Genomic DNA, 14836 nt, shown 5'->3' with positions numbered 1-14836 from the left:
GCTGATTTTACTTGTCCCATAAGGGTCTTGTCTTCTCTTGTGCAAGTGTGATTCTGATTCCCATAGCCTCCTGGGTACCACCCACGCCCTCCCAGGCACCAGCACATCCCTCCAACTGCCTTTCTTTCCCAGCACTCAGCCAGGCAGGCATCTGTTCCCAGCATTGACCTATTTGCCAAAACTTCTGTCTCTTCCTCTTGGAGGAAAGTGGAAACCTCGGTCACTACTTCCTAGAGGAAAGCGAATCAAAAGATGCAGCAAAGTCCTTAATGTGTTACCTTTCTTTTTAAATAATGCATTTAAAAGAACGCCTCTAAATTCTCAGTACTTTAAAGTCAAATGAATGGCTCCCATTGGCAAATGCTCTAAGGGCTTCCTCACCTTTCAGTCATCCCACCTGGGAACCAGCCCTGGGTGGAAGAAACGATGAGGAAGCAGGAGAAAAGCGAGAAGTAAGTGAGTTGTGTTTGTGAGCAAAGGTCAATAATAATTGCTTCAGGTGCCACAGAGCATCTAAAGCAGACTCTTGAGAGTTTTTTGTGACTGTAAATATGAACGTTCAAATTTCATTTTAAAAGTATCCAAGTTTTCCAATAGAGACAGAATCAAGATAGTGGTTGCAAGAGGCGAAGTGGGGCAAGTCACCTGGCTGCAAACACAAGGAACTCAGGAACTTTCTGAGTGGGTACGATGGAAATGTCCTATATCATGATTGTGATGGGTAATAAAAGTATTCATTTGTCAAAATGCATCAATACTCTTAATTGAGGTAAATTTTACTGTAGTTAAAGTATTTCTTAATAAGCCTACCTTTATGGCCAGCCACAGTGGCTCACACCTGTAATCCCAGAACTTTGGGAGGCCGAGGTGGGTTGATCACCTAAGGTCAAGAGTTCAAGACCAGCCTGGCCAACATGGGGAAACCCTGTCTCTACCAAAAATACAGAATCAGCCGGGCGTGGTGGCATGCACTTGTAATCCCAGCTACTTGGGAGGCTGAGGCAGGAGAATCACTTGAACCCGGGAGGCGAAGGGTGCAGTGAGCCACCATCATGCCATCACATTCCAGCCTGGGCAAAAAGAGCGAAACTCCATCTCAAAAAAAATAAAACCCTACCTTTAAAACGTGCATGTAAACTTTCAATTTACAAAGCCACTCACCCTGGGAAAATATAAAGCAAAAATATTAAGCCTAAAGTCCAGTACAATTCCTCAATCACCCTAGAAGCCAGCTATACTCTAGTTACTACTTACAGAAGGGCCACATAATAGCCAAAGTAAGAGAAACCTGGAGCCCCCATCTGCCCCTGCTCCCCTCAGCAACACAACCGGCCCAACAATCAGGAGACAGGATGAGGGAGACATACTGTGAAAATCTTTCTTTTATTACTGTCTCATGTGGCAAAATAACATTTTATACAAATAAGTCACCTAGTTTACTTTGGACACAAAGACAGTAAAAACTGGAATGTGATTTTGGGGGAAGCGGGAAGGAGGAGGAAGGACAGATCAGGTCATTGATGTTTCTTATATTCTGTAAAAAATAGATTTACAGGAAAAAAATAGACTTTCACAACTTCAATGACTTTACACGGTCCTTTGTAAAACCAGTGGTAAATCCACCTCCACCAAATCCTTCTTGAGGCTGACATGTTCTGTGACATGGAATGTGAGTAACACAATGGTTCAATGATTAGGCTCCTACACCAGGTAAAGCAGCACCTGATACCACAGGAATCCTCGTGCACTGGGGTGAGGAGTCAGTCCTGTGAATTTCAGGACACACTGTCCTCACCCCCAGACCTCACTGACATCATAGTGACACTGGCCATCAGAAGAAAGTGACTTTACAGAGGGGAAAAGAGTATCCTGGAAGCGTACCGGTGGGGCAGGACACACTAAGGCAGGACTCACCCAGTTTGTACATTAGACACAGACTATTAAATCCATTCCAGAAATGAGTTCCACTTCAACTGAAAAAATAAACTGAAGATTGCCCAATCACTGCCATTTCACAAATTTCCAGTTTATGGTCAGCCCCAAATCACATTCTTCCACCCTATGTATTGGAAATCAAATGGCCCAAAGACTGAGGTGTCTTCAGGAAGCACATGCTTGAAAAATGTTTTCTCTGCAAAACAGTATTGAGCTAATATATAAGGAGACATAGCCTACTTTAGCCCAAAACTTCTTTCACTTGTTATGTCCTTTTACCTTTTAAAACATAGAATGAAATAAACTCGGATCTTCTTTGGAGAAGCTAGAAGGGCATTTTGTCCCAAAGGCTGTACAGGAAAAGAGAGGCTCTCTCCAGGAGACTGTAAGGCAAAGGAACAGAAGCAGGAGGGGCAGGCCCTCTGGCACCAGGTGGGCCTGCTACTCTGATGAAATGTGCTCCCAGCTCTTGACAAAGGGCAGGGTCCCCTATGCAGGTAGTTTTTTTGCCGCCTCCCATTGTATCACCCACAAGATAACTGCTATCAACAGTTCAGATTCCTTAATAACATGGCAGCCTGACTGGTTCTGTTACTTTCGGAGAAAGTATGCCTTGCAATTCTCTCCCCAACTCAGGTACAAAGGCTTGAATATTAAACTCATACTGGTTTACACCCCAGAGTGGAATGCTTCTCAAGATTTCCTGAGCAGCTAGACACAGGAACCCACAGCACCAGATACAGAACACCAGACTTTCAGAAGCAGCAAAGCCCTGTCCTGCTGGACATGGACCAAGCACTATCCGCAAATGGTCTCCAGTGAGACTAAGGCAAGCTAACAAGGAAGAGGATACAGCACAACTCAAGCCAGATTGCCCACCTCCTCCTTCCTCCACATCCTCTTTCTAGCAAAAGCAAACACTGCAGATAAGAGATAGCCCACTAATGCAGCAGATACAGTGTGCCCAGGGGCATGTTTCCAAGACACACTCTACTAAGCACAGCTCTGGGCAGCTCCAGAACCACATCCCAGATAATACTCAAATATCAAATAGTAGAAACTGTCCCACCTGGGCCTCTGTCAAAGAGAGAAGGGATTGTTGTTAAGCTTGACAGGAACATGCAAATCCCATTTGAGGAGCCACAATGAGAAACAGAAGGTGATGAGACAGTGCTAACAGCACTGGCATCTTTCTGCCAGTGAGGAGGTGGGAACAATGGCAATGCAGCTTTCCCCTGCAGCATAAGGGACAGAGCCACATGTAAGGCACCTGGATTTACGGTGGACGCCAGTTCTGAGAGTGGCCGGTCTGGTGATAAGGAACCCACTTCACAGGAGGAATGGTCTCTCCCCTCTCTCGGGGCTGAATCCAAGGCCAGCACACAGGGGTAAGCTAGGACCTTCTCAGTGAGAAAGCTGCCAGCATGTGGCATTGCCAAGACTCTGGCCTGGTATAAAGCACTGGGCCAAGGTTTGGGGCCACTTGCCCTAGAGCCCACACAGGGAGCAGCACTGGTGGTGGATGGACACGAATTTCTGTGGCCACACACTGTCTCTTCCATTCCTGGCCCCCATACGGCCTTTCTCCCAAGCACTTCAGGACACTCTCCTGTCACAGGTACTGTGACACCTCACAGTCACTTACCAGATACCTGGGCCTTTCCTAGTGACATCCTTCTACTGATGCTAACTGGACCCTAGCCACATCAATCATCTCATCAGAGGGTTTGTGGAGTCTGTCCACTAAGGGTCTGAGGACAAAAGCAGCCCACAGATGTGCAAGTGAACTTTTTTGAGAACACATCACTCTGACAGGCCACATCAGCCTATTTTGCCCTTTCTGAACACCTAAAACAATTCTAACTAGCAGTCTGAAGGCTCAGACTGCATTACTTAACTCTGATCCACCAGGATAGTTCCAGAAACTACTTCAGTAGAAAGGTAGATAGGAAAACCCTCCTAAACAAGAAATGTACAAAGAGCTTCGGAGGCAAATCCCCATCAAAAGCCAATCCTCCAGGCTGTGCAGTGCAGAGAAAAGTCAAATCTCTCCTTTAGAAAGCTGCTGCTGATTCGTAAGCATATCCTCCCAACATAAGCCAGATTAGCCCCAGGAAGTGGATTAATACTATCAGAAGTCTAACCACATATCACATATGCTGGGAACACCACTGTCATTTTATAAAACCTCCCCGAAAGAAGTCTGGAAATAAAAAAACAAAATACAAGACCTGCTCTGGCCTCAAGAGATATTACTGTTCCATGAGCAGAGCTGACTCATTCTATTTCATGAGATTCAGAAGGGAGGAGCCAGGAGATGTGGAGCAAGCTTGTCTGTCCTCCAGAATGGGAACAGAAGGCACTGCCAGGCTGAAACCTTGGTCTATTCCCAGGAGGGCTGGCTGAGACCCTGGAAGTCAGACAGAGCAGCAGCCTCTCCACAAAGCAGACCCTTCAGCTTGGCAGCATCACCCATTCCTTGGTGCCTCCACTCTTGGCACCTCCCTCCCTCCCCACCCTTTCAAGTTTCTTCCAGTTGGTTTAAGACTTCACACAGATCGAGGGCAGACTGCGCTGATGGCAATGCCGGAGTTGAGAGGAGGAGCTACCTGGAAGAGGCCTACCTTTCAGCTTCCCACAGCACCCAGGAACCTTAAGAGCTGCTGACCTGCTGGTGGTCCTGGCCAGAGCCTTCTCACCAGGCACAGCTATGCCTGGTCGTCAAGACAACCAACAGGCAGCCAGAACTACAGGAAAATAAACTTTTTTATCTGGATTCCAGGACCCTTATCCTAACCTTTTACTTTACTATAGTACCTCTGCAACCTACAGGGCAGGAAAAAAAGGGAAGAAAAAATACTGGGGAAGAAAACACAGCACTGTTTGGCAGCTCCTTTGGCGCGCAGGAAACTGCCACCCCAGCCTTGGCTTCCTGGGGCCAGGTTCCAGATGTGTGTTGACAAACTGCAGCTTCGATCATCTCCGTGTGCCAGGATCTTGTGGCCGCGGCAAAGCACCTCCCCTATCTACTCCTGCAGCACTTACTGGCCTCCATTATAGGCATAATCAGCCTTGTTGTGCATTATCAGCTTGTTGTCAACAAAGTAGAAGCTGTCAGAGCGGGTCTCGTAAGGATTTTCAATCATCAGACGAACTGCAAGTCGGGCAAAGGAGGAAGAAAAAAGCAAAGAATTATGTTTGAGTCTGCCCCACAGGGTAGGTGGGAGAAAACTTTGTATCCCCTCCAAAATAAGCCAGCGCTTCAGAGTATACTCTGCCAGAATAACGATGAGGTCAGAACAGAGGGAGGCAGCCCTTGACAGCTGGGGAGACCACAGAGGCCCCCCAGCTGAACATGATCTCCATTTCAACATAAGGATGCAATCAACTCTCCACCATGGCCTCCTCTGTCATCTCCAGCCTGGATTCTTCAACCAAGATACCAGGGAAATGTGCTCACCCCTCTTCCCAACATGGACCCCACCAACCTATTTACTCAGTGCTCTCAGCTGACCAAAGCCAGCCCTTGCCTCCGGTCAGTGGCCCACCTCTAGACATTCCACTCCAAATTCAGAAATCTGAGCCTCACTGTGCCCACCTACACACACCACCCTGACAACCCAAGGAATCCTAGATTGGAATGAGTGCAAGGAACACAGGGCAGGGAGCCTTCTCCGGAGACCTTCTGGGTATTAACTCGCAAATGATTCAGCAATAGGTCTGCTTGTCTTGGGATCTAAAGTAAAGTCTTGTTTGTTCAGGCAACTGCCCAGACCTCTTTAACCATACTGGAGAGTAAAGATAGTTAACAGTCACTACCTCTGATCAGTTTTGAGTTAATGATTACATGCCATTTTGAGTCTTTAACCATACTGGAGAGTAAAGATAATACTACCTCTGATCAGTTTTGAGTTAATGATTACATGCCATGTGGAGTCCCCTGGAGGAAATGCTGTTGCTCACCACAGTTCTCAAAAAGTGAAACTGATTTTTTAAAGTTCTTTGAACCCACCAATGCCAAAACTACTCGGTTTATATGCATAATATTGCCCTCCAGGCTGATTTGGCTTCATGGGTAAAACTTATAACACTATACATCATCTTTTCTTGCAAGTATCTACATATTCTAGCCAGCTTGGGAAGAGGGGTTCAAGTCAGAACCAGATGCTGTCGTCAACACCCTGCCCCACATCTCAGCAATCCTCATTTTACCTGGGAGCTGTACTGCCACACGATTAAAGGTTATCTGGTTTTCAGAATATGACAATTCTTAAGGACCTGGGATTCTGAGAGGACCAATCAGTGATGCCAGGAAGGCAACTAAAGGCATCACTAGTCACAGGATTCCATTCACACCCTCATAAATGACTTGAATTTTCCCTAACTATTCACAAAGGATGCGAACCTGAGGTGGCTAGGCCAAAGTTGCAGAAACTGACACGGGCTGTTCTTTCTCTCTCGTTTGGTCCCCATCTTCCCTTGCCGAGGCTACACGGCAGCAGCCTTCTCCCTCTGGTGCCCTCCCCAGGTCTAGGCCACTCTTCCTCAAACAGTATTTCCACCTTCTCACTCCTGCCCCAAAATCTACAACAGCCCCATTCCTTCCTGCTGGATCGATCTCAACACTTTATCCAATCAACTCTCTATCCTGCAGGGAATGGAAAAGAAGTCCTCTGGCCTTGATTCTATTTAGCCTGCAGTTTCACATCTAGCTCTGATTAAGAAAAAAGTGAAGGGCCAATGACTAAAACACAATGGGAAACCATGACTAACAGTGCACAGGAGAGGTGCTTTATCTGATCAGAGTCCCAGGGATGGTCACAGGCCTCCTTTTATCTCCCTTAGGCACTGTCTTCCCACAAGAGGCATCTAAAAGGATGGCCTGTATTATTAAAACCTTCAGACTGGCCAGGCGCAGTGGCTCAAGCCTGTAATTCCAGCACTTTGGGAGGCCGAAGCAGGCGGATCACGAGGTCAGGAGATTGGGACTATCCTGGCTAACACGGTGAAACCCCGTCTCTACTAAAAATACAAAAAATTAGCCGGGCATGGTGGTGGGCACCTGTAGTCTCAGCTACTCAGGAGGCTGAGGCAGAATGGCATGAACCCAGGAGGCAGAGCTTGCAGTGAGCCGAGATTGCGCCACTGCACTCCAGCCTGGGTGACAAGATCAAGACTCCGTCTCAAAAAGAAAAAAAAAAAAAACCTTCAGACTGAGCACAGTGGCTCACACCTGTAATCCCCAGCACTTTGGGAGGCTGAGGCAGGTGGATCACAGGGTCAGGAGTTCGAGACCAGCCTGACCAACATGGTGAAACTCTGTCTCTACAAAAAATACAAAAAATTAGCCAGGCATGGTGGCAGGCGCCTATAATCCCAGCTACTCGAGAGGCTGAGGCAGGAGAATCACTTGAACCCAGGAGACGGAGGATGCAGTGAGCCAAGACTGCGCCACTGCACTCCAGCCTGGGCAATAGGGCAAGACTCCGTCTCAAAAAAAAGAGAAAAAAACAAAAGGGCCGGGGGCGGTGGCTCACACCTGTAATCCCAGCATTTTGGGAGGCCGAGGAGAGTGGATCATGAGGTCAAGTGTTCGAGACCAGCCTGACCAACATGGTGAAATCCCGTCTCTACTGAAAATACAAAAACTAGCCAGGCGTGGTGTAACCCCAGCTACTCAGGAGGCTGAGGCAGGAGAATCACTTGAACCTGGGAGGCAGAGGTTACAGTGAGCCGAGATCGCGCTGCTGCACTCCAGCCTGGGCAACAGACAGAGCAAGACTCTGTCTCAGGGGAAAAAAACAAAAACAAAAACAAACAAACAAACCCTTCATTGCTCCCATACGGGCCGAGTCAGAGTTTGGAACAGGCGCCAGGAGCAATAGAAAATGAGAAGCCTGAGGTCAAATGACTAGATATGCATCATGTCAGCACTGCCACGAGACAATGCCAGGGCGCTGGACCAGATGGGTTTCAAGGTTTGTTCCTTGTAGCCCTCAGAATCTAGAGTGCTGTAAGGGTCAGGGGATACATACTGACATCCTCCGAAAGCTGGGGAAACTCATAGATATGTTCACAAGTGTTCCTACTGCTGGGGATGCAGAAGCCAAAATCAAAGTCAAAGTTTTTCAGCAAGTGTTCCCGGAAATAGTGCCGTTCGATCATCCGGAAGTTTGACACAGGTTTGTCTCCCACTGTGAACTCCACCCTGGAAAATAAATACTGTAAGCCCGACTTTGCCTCCTCCCTCCTCTAAAGCCAACCCAAAACCCAACCGAAAACACTCTTCTCTGTGAACAAACAGAATGTTCTCCCCTCAGGTAGTAATGGTACTCACGTAGCCCCGACTGTCCGGAGGCGGAGAAATGCCGGTGTGAACTGATAGCGGACAAAACGTCCTGCGCTGATGTCCACGTCTCCACCTCCCTCCTCCTCATCCTCCTCCTGGTCTGAAAGAGCACACAGAATCTTCAGTGCACCATCTCGACATTCTCAATCCAAGAGTTCTATCACCAGTCCCAACAGCACAATGGCAACCAATCCCAGTAACCACACCAACAAGAAGAATGGCCAGTGCTTACTGCGCACTTGCTATATAGCAGGACACTTGCCATAGTCCAGACTCCTTACAACAACCCTTCGAGGTGTTACTGTCTCTATTTTACAGATCAGGAAGCTCAAGTTCAGAGAAGTCAGGTAACATGTCCAAAGTCCCTCAAGCAGTAAGAGGAGGGAACAGGGATTTGAATCCAGGTCCATCTGACTCAAGGCCTGTTCTTCAACACTAAGCTATTAGCCTTTTTTAATAGTTTGAGAGCTTATGCCATATCCTAAGGGTGAAACCTGAAACACAAGCTGGGAACTGGGCCTCTGACATGGTCTATTCTATTCAGACTAGGTCTGCTGTTAACCAAGTTGAAGCGCTAGCACCAACCTAAAAGAATGAGGCTACAAAAGTTGACACTTATCAGAAAGTTATTTCAACGAATATAAAAATTTCTGACAGGCTGCAAAGATAAACCACTAAAAATAATTTTGTTATTTAAATAGAAGACATTGACCTACAGCCTTGGGATACTATAGCTCCTTGACTGATGTTTACTTCTAGGCCATACCAGGCCTAACCCTTTGACTACCTGGGAAAGGGTGAAGCAGATGTGGTGGCCTCTACAAGGTTAATGCTGGTCTCCGGTCTAGTCCATTCCTGAACCCAGGAGATGAAAGATTTGTAAAATGAATCAGAGGGCTGGGCGCGGTGGCTCATGCCTGTAATCCCAGCACTTTTGGAGGCCGAGGTAGGCGGATCCCCTGAGGTCAGGAGTTCAAGACCAGCCTGACCAACATGGAGAAACCCTGTCTCTACTAAAAATACAAAATTAGCCCAGCGTGGTGGCACATGCCTGTAATCCCAGCTACTCGGAAGGCTGAGGCAGGAGAATTGCTTGAACCCGGGAGGCGGAGGTTGCAGTGAGCCGAGATTGTGCCATTGCACTCCAGCCTGGGCAACGAGAGTGAAACTCCGCCTCAAAAAAAAAAAAAGAATCAGAGAACAAGCATTCTAATGTGAATAGGAGTTAGTACCCTCCAGTGTCCAGTGAGGATATTTTCTCCAGGTCTAAGCTGTACATGGGTACAACATAAGAGAAGACTTTTTCAGCATCAAACATCTCTGCTTTTGACAAGCCCGAGAGCGACTGGGCAACCAGGCTGAGTAGGGGTTCACCCCCAGAGACTCTAAAACCCTGGCTCCAACAATGTGACTCAGAGAGACAGCAAATCTTGGGGATTCAAATTCATCAGAACAAGTGCTGCAGAAAGGTAGTGATTCAGTGTGAGGATATTCTATTGTTTATATTTATTGATTTATTTTGAGATAGGGTCTCACTCTGTCACCTTCACTGGAGTACAATGCAGTGATCACGGCTCACTGCAGCCTTGATCTCCCACGCTCAAGCCATCCTTCCACCTCATTCTCCTGAGTAGCTGGGACCACAGGCATGTGCCACCACGCCTGGCTAATTTTTTTGTATTTTTTGTACAGATGGGGTTTCGCCATGTTGCCCAGGCTGGTCTCAAACTCCTGGGGCTCAAGTGATCTGCCTGCCTCAGCCTCCTGAAGTGCTGGAATTACAGGTGTGATCCACCGCACCCAGCCTCAATGTGGGGAATATTACAAGTGAATCAAGATCCTTAAATGTAAAAACTAGAGAGACTGAAAACCAAGATACTTTACAGTCTCTTCAGCTGACCTTCTTGAAACAGTTCCGTCTTATATTGAAATGACAACTCTGAGTCTAATCCAAATCCACATACCTGTAGTAGGCCTGGAGTCCTTGCAATGTCCCAGGTACTGTGATATGTGGCTTAGAGATGAGAACACCACAGACCCAGGAAGCTAGTTGGTCTTGATCTGACCATCCCAATAAAAAACTACCCATGAGCAACCAGGCGCGGTGGCTCACGCTTGTAATCCCACCACTTTGGGAGACCAAGGCAGGTGAATCAAAGGTCAGGCGTCTGATACCAGCCTGACCAACATGGTGAAATCCTGTCTCTATTAAAAATACAAAAATTAGCTAGGCATGGTGGTGGGCACCTGTAATCTCAGCTACTTGGGAGGCTGAGGCAGGGGAAGCTCTTGAACCCAGGAGGCAGAGGTTGCAGTGAGCCGAGATTGTGCCACTGCACGCCAGCCTGGGTGACAGACCAAGACTGTGTCTCAAAACAAACAACACACACAAAAAAACCCCACAAAACAACAACAAAACTACCCATGAACTTGAGCCTTTAGGTGCCTTGGTCAGTATTAGATTATGATAGCATAAATACCACCAGGTAGGGGTGAAATCGGGGCCTTATCAAATTTGCAGGCTCTAAGTAGCAAATCAGATGAGAAACACTGCAAAGTAAGTTTACAAACCACACTGATACTATGGGTATCTGTACCAGTGTTCTAACAAATGACTAACTCCAGGGGGCGCTAAACCTCCAGTGAGGTGCTCCAAAGGCTTCTGTGGTCCAGGTCACCCTGGCACTTTATCACAAGCACAGGAAGCGGCTATGGGAGGCTAATTTAAGGAACCCCAAGTAGTTGAGTTCCTGGGTCTGTTCTTCCAGAAAATGGTTGAGATTAAAATCCAAACTAGGTCTGGGAACTCCAAGGCAATATGTAAAAGAGAGCAAGAAGATGGCTCAAACTGCCTCATGTCTGGACCAGGATCCTCCCTATCACCCTCCAAGAGGGCTCCAGGCTCAGGTGAGTTTTCCTCATTATAGTTTAATTTCAAGGATTCCTTTCCCAACTGGAGGCAACATGGTAAGATGAACCAGCACAGGGCCTTAGGAAAGAGCCGCCTGGGAATTGTAGGCCTCAGATCCTTCGCTGTAAAACAGAGATAACAGTAATTCCTCAAAGAGGTGTGAGGATTACATACACTGATGTGCACAAAGACGTGGAACACAGTGACCAGCACAGAATAGACATCCAACAAACATCAGCCTCTGAACGCAGCTTCAAACCACCATACCATGCCTGGCAGGCCAGGCCACGGGAAGAGGTCACAGAAGTGGGACACACTGGAGTCCAAGAAACAGGATGCAGCGGCACACAAAGATTTGAGTTTCAAAGACCTTTGGCTCCAAACTGTCTAGTGGTCACCACAACGTAGAGGCCTACCTGAAACGCAAGGTTTGGCAATCTCAAAAAGTACTGTCCCTGTCTCCAAATCTCGAATTTTGAAGCGGGTGAAATCAATACTGTAGATGTTGTCTTCGGGTTTACATAAATAATCTGAAAAGAAGAGAGAGAAACCAACACTGTTGGATAATCCTCCAAAACTACCATTTATTTAATTCTCAAGTTTTGAAGCAAACTCAGATTTTTTCCTACACAATACACTTAAAATACTCCCAAAAACTTTCTCATGTGTTATCACCAGCAGAAGTTGTATGGACAGAATTAGGGGATCCAACAAAGAAAAAAAAGAACAAGGACTTGCTTTGGATGAAAAATTGCAAAACTTTTAGAAACTAGGATAGAAAAGGTGGATTTCTTTGGAAACACATAAAAATCTTTCATCATCTATCAAGTTGGATGTCAGAACAGGGCGAACTTTTTATAGAATTCCAATCTAAGACATTTAAACTGACTTAGCAGATAATACAGTGCGAGTTTGCCAACGCTAGTTTGCCAACTGTCAGTGTAAGAAAGCCGAGATCAGCAAACTTTTCTGTAGAGCCAGATTCTAAATAATTTAGGCTTTGCCGCCACATGGTCTCTGTCACAACTACTCAACTCTATCATTGTAGCCACAAAAGCATCCACAGACAATACGCAAATGAATGAATGTGGCTATATTCCAGTAAAACTGTATTTATGGACACTGAAATATGAATTTTACATAACCACGTGTCTCAAGATTTTAAAGTTTTTTTCAACCACTTAAAAATGTACAAACCTAGTTTGTGGGCTACACAAAATCATACAGTAGACAATACATATCATACATATCCAGGCAAGAGGATAAATCTGCCGGTGAAGACATTAGGCCCAAGTGACTAGAACGTGAGCAGCAAATTGAAATAATTCTAATCACAGCAAATTTCACTGATTTCTTTCTAGGATGATTCTGGACAGCATCTTCTCCACAGCTCATTTTGACACTTGATCTTTTATTGCCTGAGTTAGTTGTTTTCGTATTTTACAAGTTGTCTCTTGAGTAAGACGGCAAACTTGACAACTACTGATTATTCTGTAACTGCTAAAAAGGCTAACATTGGCTTTGGACTCTTAGAGGGTACTCAAATAATCTGCTGGATAGAATGAACGAGACGTTAAGAAGAGTAACAAAGAGGTTGCCAGACTCTCTCTAAGAAGCTGCAGAGGTGGGTTTGGACAATGAGCAACAATCCCAAGCCCCCAGATAGGATCTGAGTGCCCACTGAGAATCCTGCTTAGGGCCAGGCACAGAATACCCTAACTCACTTAGATGGCAGGAGAGGGCATGAGGTTACCAAGACCAGGTGCTGAGCATCTGTACTTTCAGAGCCCCAAATGAAAACTGGTTCAGAAGAAAAGAAGCTTTTTCACACTGTTTCAATAAAACTAGCAAGAATGTCTAAAGATACGCTCAGGCCTGGTAAGGACAGTCTCAATCCAAACAGTATTGGGAAACGGGGGCATCCAAATATCTAGAATCAAATTAAAACTCTTTTAGGAAATGGGAATTCCCTTTCGCACAGGGTGGACCAAGGCCTACTCCCCCCAAACTTCCATCCTCAAATTACTAGAGCTGCCATCGGCAACCTGAGGTGCACCTGAACAGCCCTGGGCTGCCTGCTATAGCAGCTCAGCAGACACCATGGCAGCCTTCGATCCATCCAGGGAATGCTGCTGCTGCCACAGGGTTAGAAGACTGCAGGCCAGGAGTGATGGGCAGGCCAAGATAGGCCTAACTAGGTGAATGCACTCCTGCATGGAAAACAGCAGCAAGAGAAAAGACGTCAAGTCAGGGACTGGCTTGGCAGAGAACAGAAAAAGGGAGATCACCCAGGGCAGGGACTGGGCAACATTTTTCTTCCCACCCATCCTCCTATCAACGAAAAAGCTTAGGATGGTTGCCTTTTGTGCAGGAAACGCATTTCTGAAACCCTGAAATCATTCTTAATTCACGAGAATGTCAAAAGCAGGATTCACATGTCGGAGTCTGTACACAAACTGAAACTTTATTTTTGTTTTAATGTGGCACAGTTTTAAATGAGCAGGAAATGCCACGGCTATGTGTTTTGAGGAAGAACCCATCTGCACACTAAGGGGCAACGCTCCCGACCCAAAGAGGGAGGGAGGCCGGGCAGGCTGCAATGGGGGAGGGCTGCCATGGGGCCGGGGCGGAGGAAGCAGGTAAGGCTTCTGGCCTGCCAGAGGGCTGGGGGGGCCTGGCTGAGCGGGAACTTCACTGATGGCCGGGGGTTCCAGGCTGAGGGTCCAGGGACCCATTTATTAGGGGACCTCGGCCCCCGGCCGGCTCAGGAGGATCCAGTTCAGCTGAACGGGGCCCTCTACCCAAACAGGTCCGGCAGAGCTGGGGGGCCGACCGGCCGAACGGCATCCTAGCGTGGCCGGACTCACAGGAATGCGGTCCAGCCCAGGAGAGTCCTTCCCCACCAGAGCTACGTGAGCGTGGCGGGGGCAAAGCCCGGCCGGCGGGGCAGCGGGAAGCGCGGCCTGGCCGGCCGAGGGGGTCGGGGGGGGACCCCCGCGCTGGTCAAGTGGCCGGGTCCGCTGAAGGCTCCGGGAGCCGGGGCACGGAGCGAGGGGAGGGCGCGGCCCGCGCGGCACTCACTCTCGGTGACCCGGCTGAGGCGCAGGACGTGCTCGGGCCGGATGGTGTCCAGCGCCAGCAGCTCCTGCTCCGTGACCGCTGCCCCGACGCCGTCGTCGGCCGCGTGGTGGGGCGCCTGCCGCCGCGCCTTCAGGCGGTTCAGGACGCCGCCGCCCGCCTTCTTCTTCTCCTCCTTGCCAGCCACCAGCCCCCCGGGCCCAGCCGCCGACGCCGCGGCCGCAGCCTTCGGGTTAGACCCGCTCATCGCTCAGCCGCCAAGATGGCCGCCGCCTCCACAGCGCGGTAACTATGGAGAGCGGGGGCGGGGCCCGGGGCCGGGCGGGGAGGGGGCGGGGCGGGGCGGGGGCGGGGGCGGGGGCGGGGGCGGGCGCCCGCGGGCCGGTGGAATTCCCTTTCGCACAGGGTGGAGCAAGGCCCACTCTCCCCAAACTTCCATCCCCAAATAACTAGAGCTGCCATCAGCAACCTGAGGTGCACATGAGCAGCCCTGGGCTGACTCCTATAGCAATTCAGCGGACGACACCATGGCAGCCTTCGATCCATTCAGGGAATGCTGCTGC

General features: G+C 48.4%; 1 protein-coding gene across 1 annotated transcript; it reads right to left on the bottom strand.

Annotated features, from left to right (window-relative positions):
• Window positions 1-1364: 1364 nt before the first annotated feature.
• On the bottom strand, window positions 1365-14586 carry UNC119B (unc-119 lipid binding chaperone B). The gene is made up of 5 exons (XM_031000986.3): window positions 14277-14586; window positions 11612-11725; window positions 8273-8384; window positions 7971-8143; window positions 1365-5089 (listed from the first exon to the last, which is right to left on the bottom strand). Exons 1-5 carry the CDS (start codon window positions 14518-14520, stop codon window positions 4977-4979), a joined length of 756 nt encoding a protein of 251 aa, XP_030856846.1. The 5' UTR covers window positions 14521-14586; the 3' UTR covers window positions 1365-4976.
• Between the last annotated feature and the right edge of the window lie 250 nt (window positions 14587-14836).

Source organism: Gorilla gorilla, chromosome 10 (assembly GCF_029281585.2).
Source record: "Gorilla gorilla gorilla isolate KB3781 chromosome 10, NHGRI_mGorGor1-v2.1_pri, whole genome shotgun sequence".
NCBI lineage: Eukaryota > Metazoa > Chordata > Mammalia > Primates > Hominidae > Gorilla > Gorilla gorilla.
This window is presented reverse-complemented; position numbering and strand designations above follow the sequence as displayed.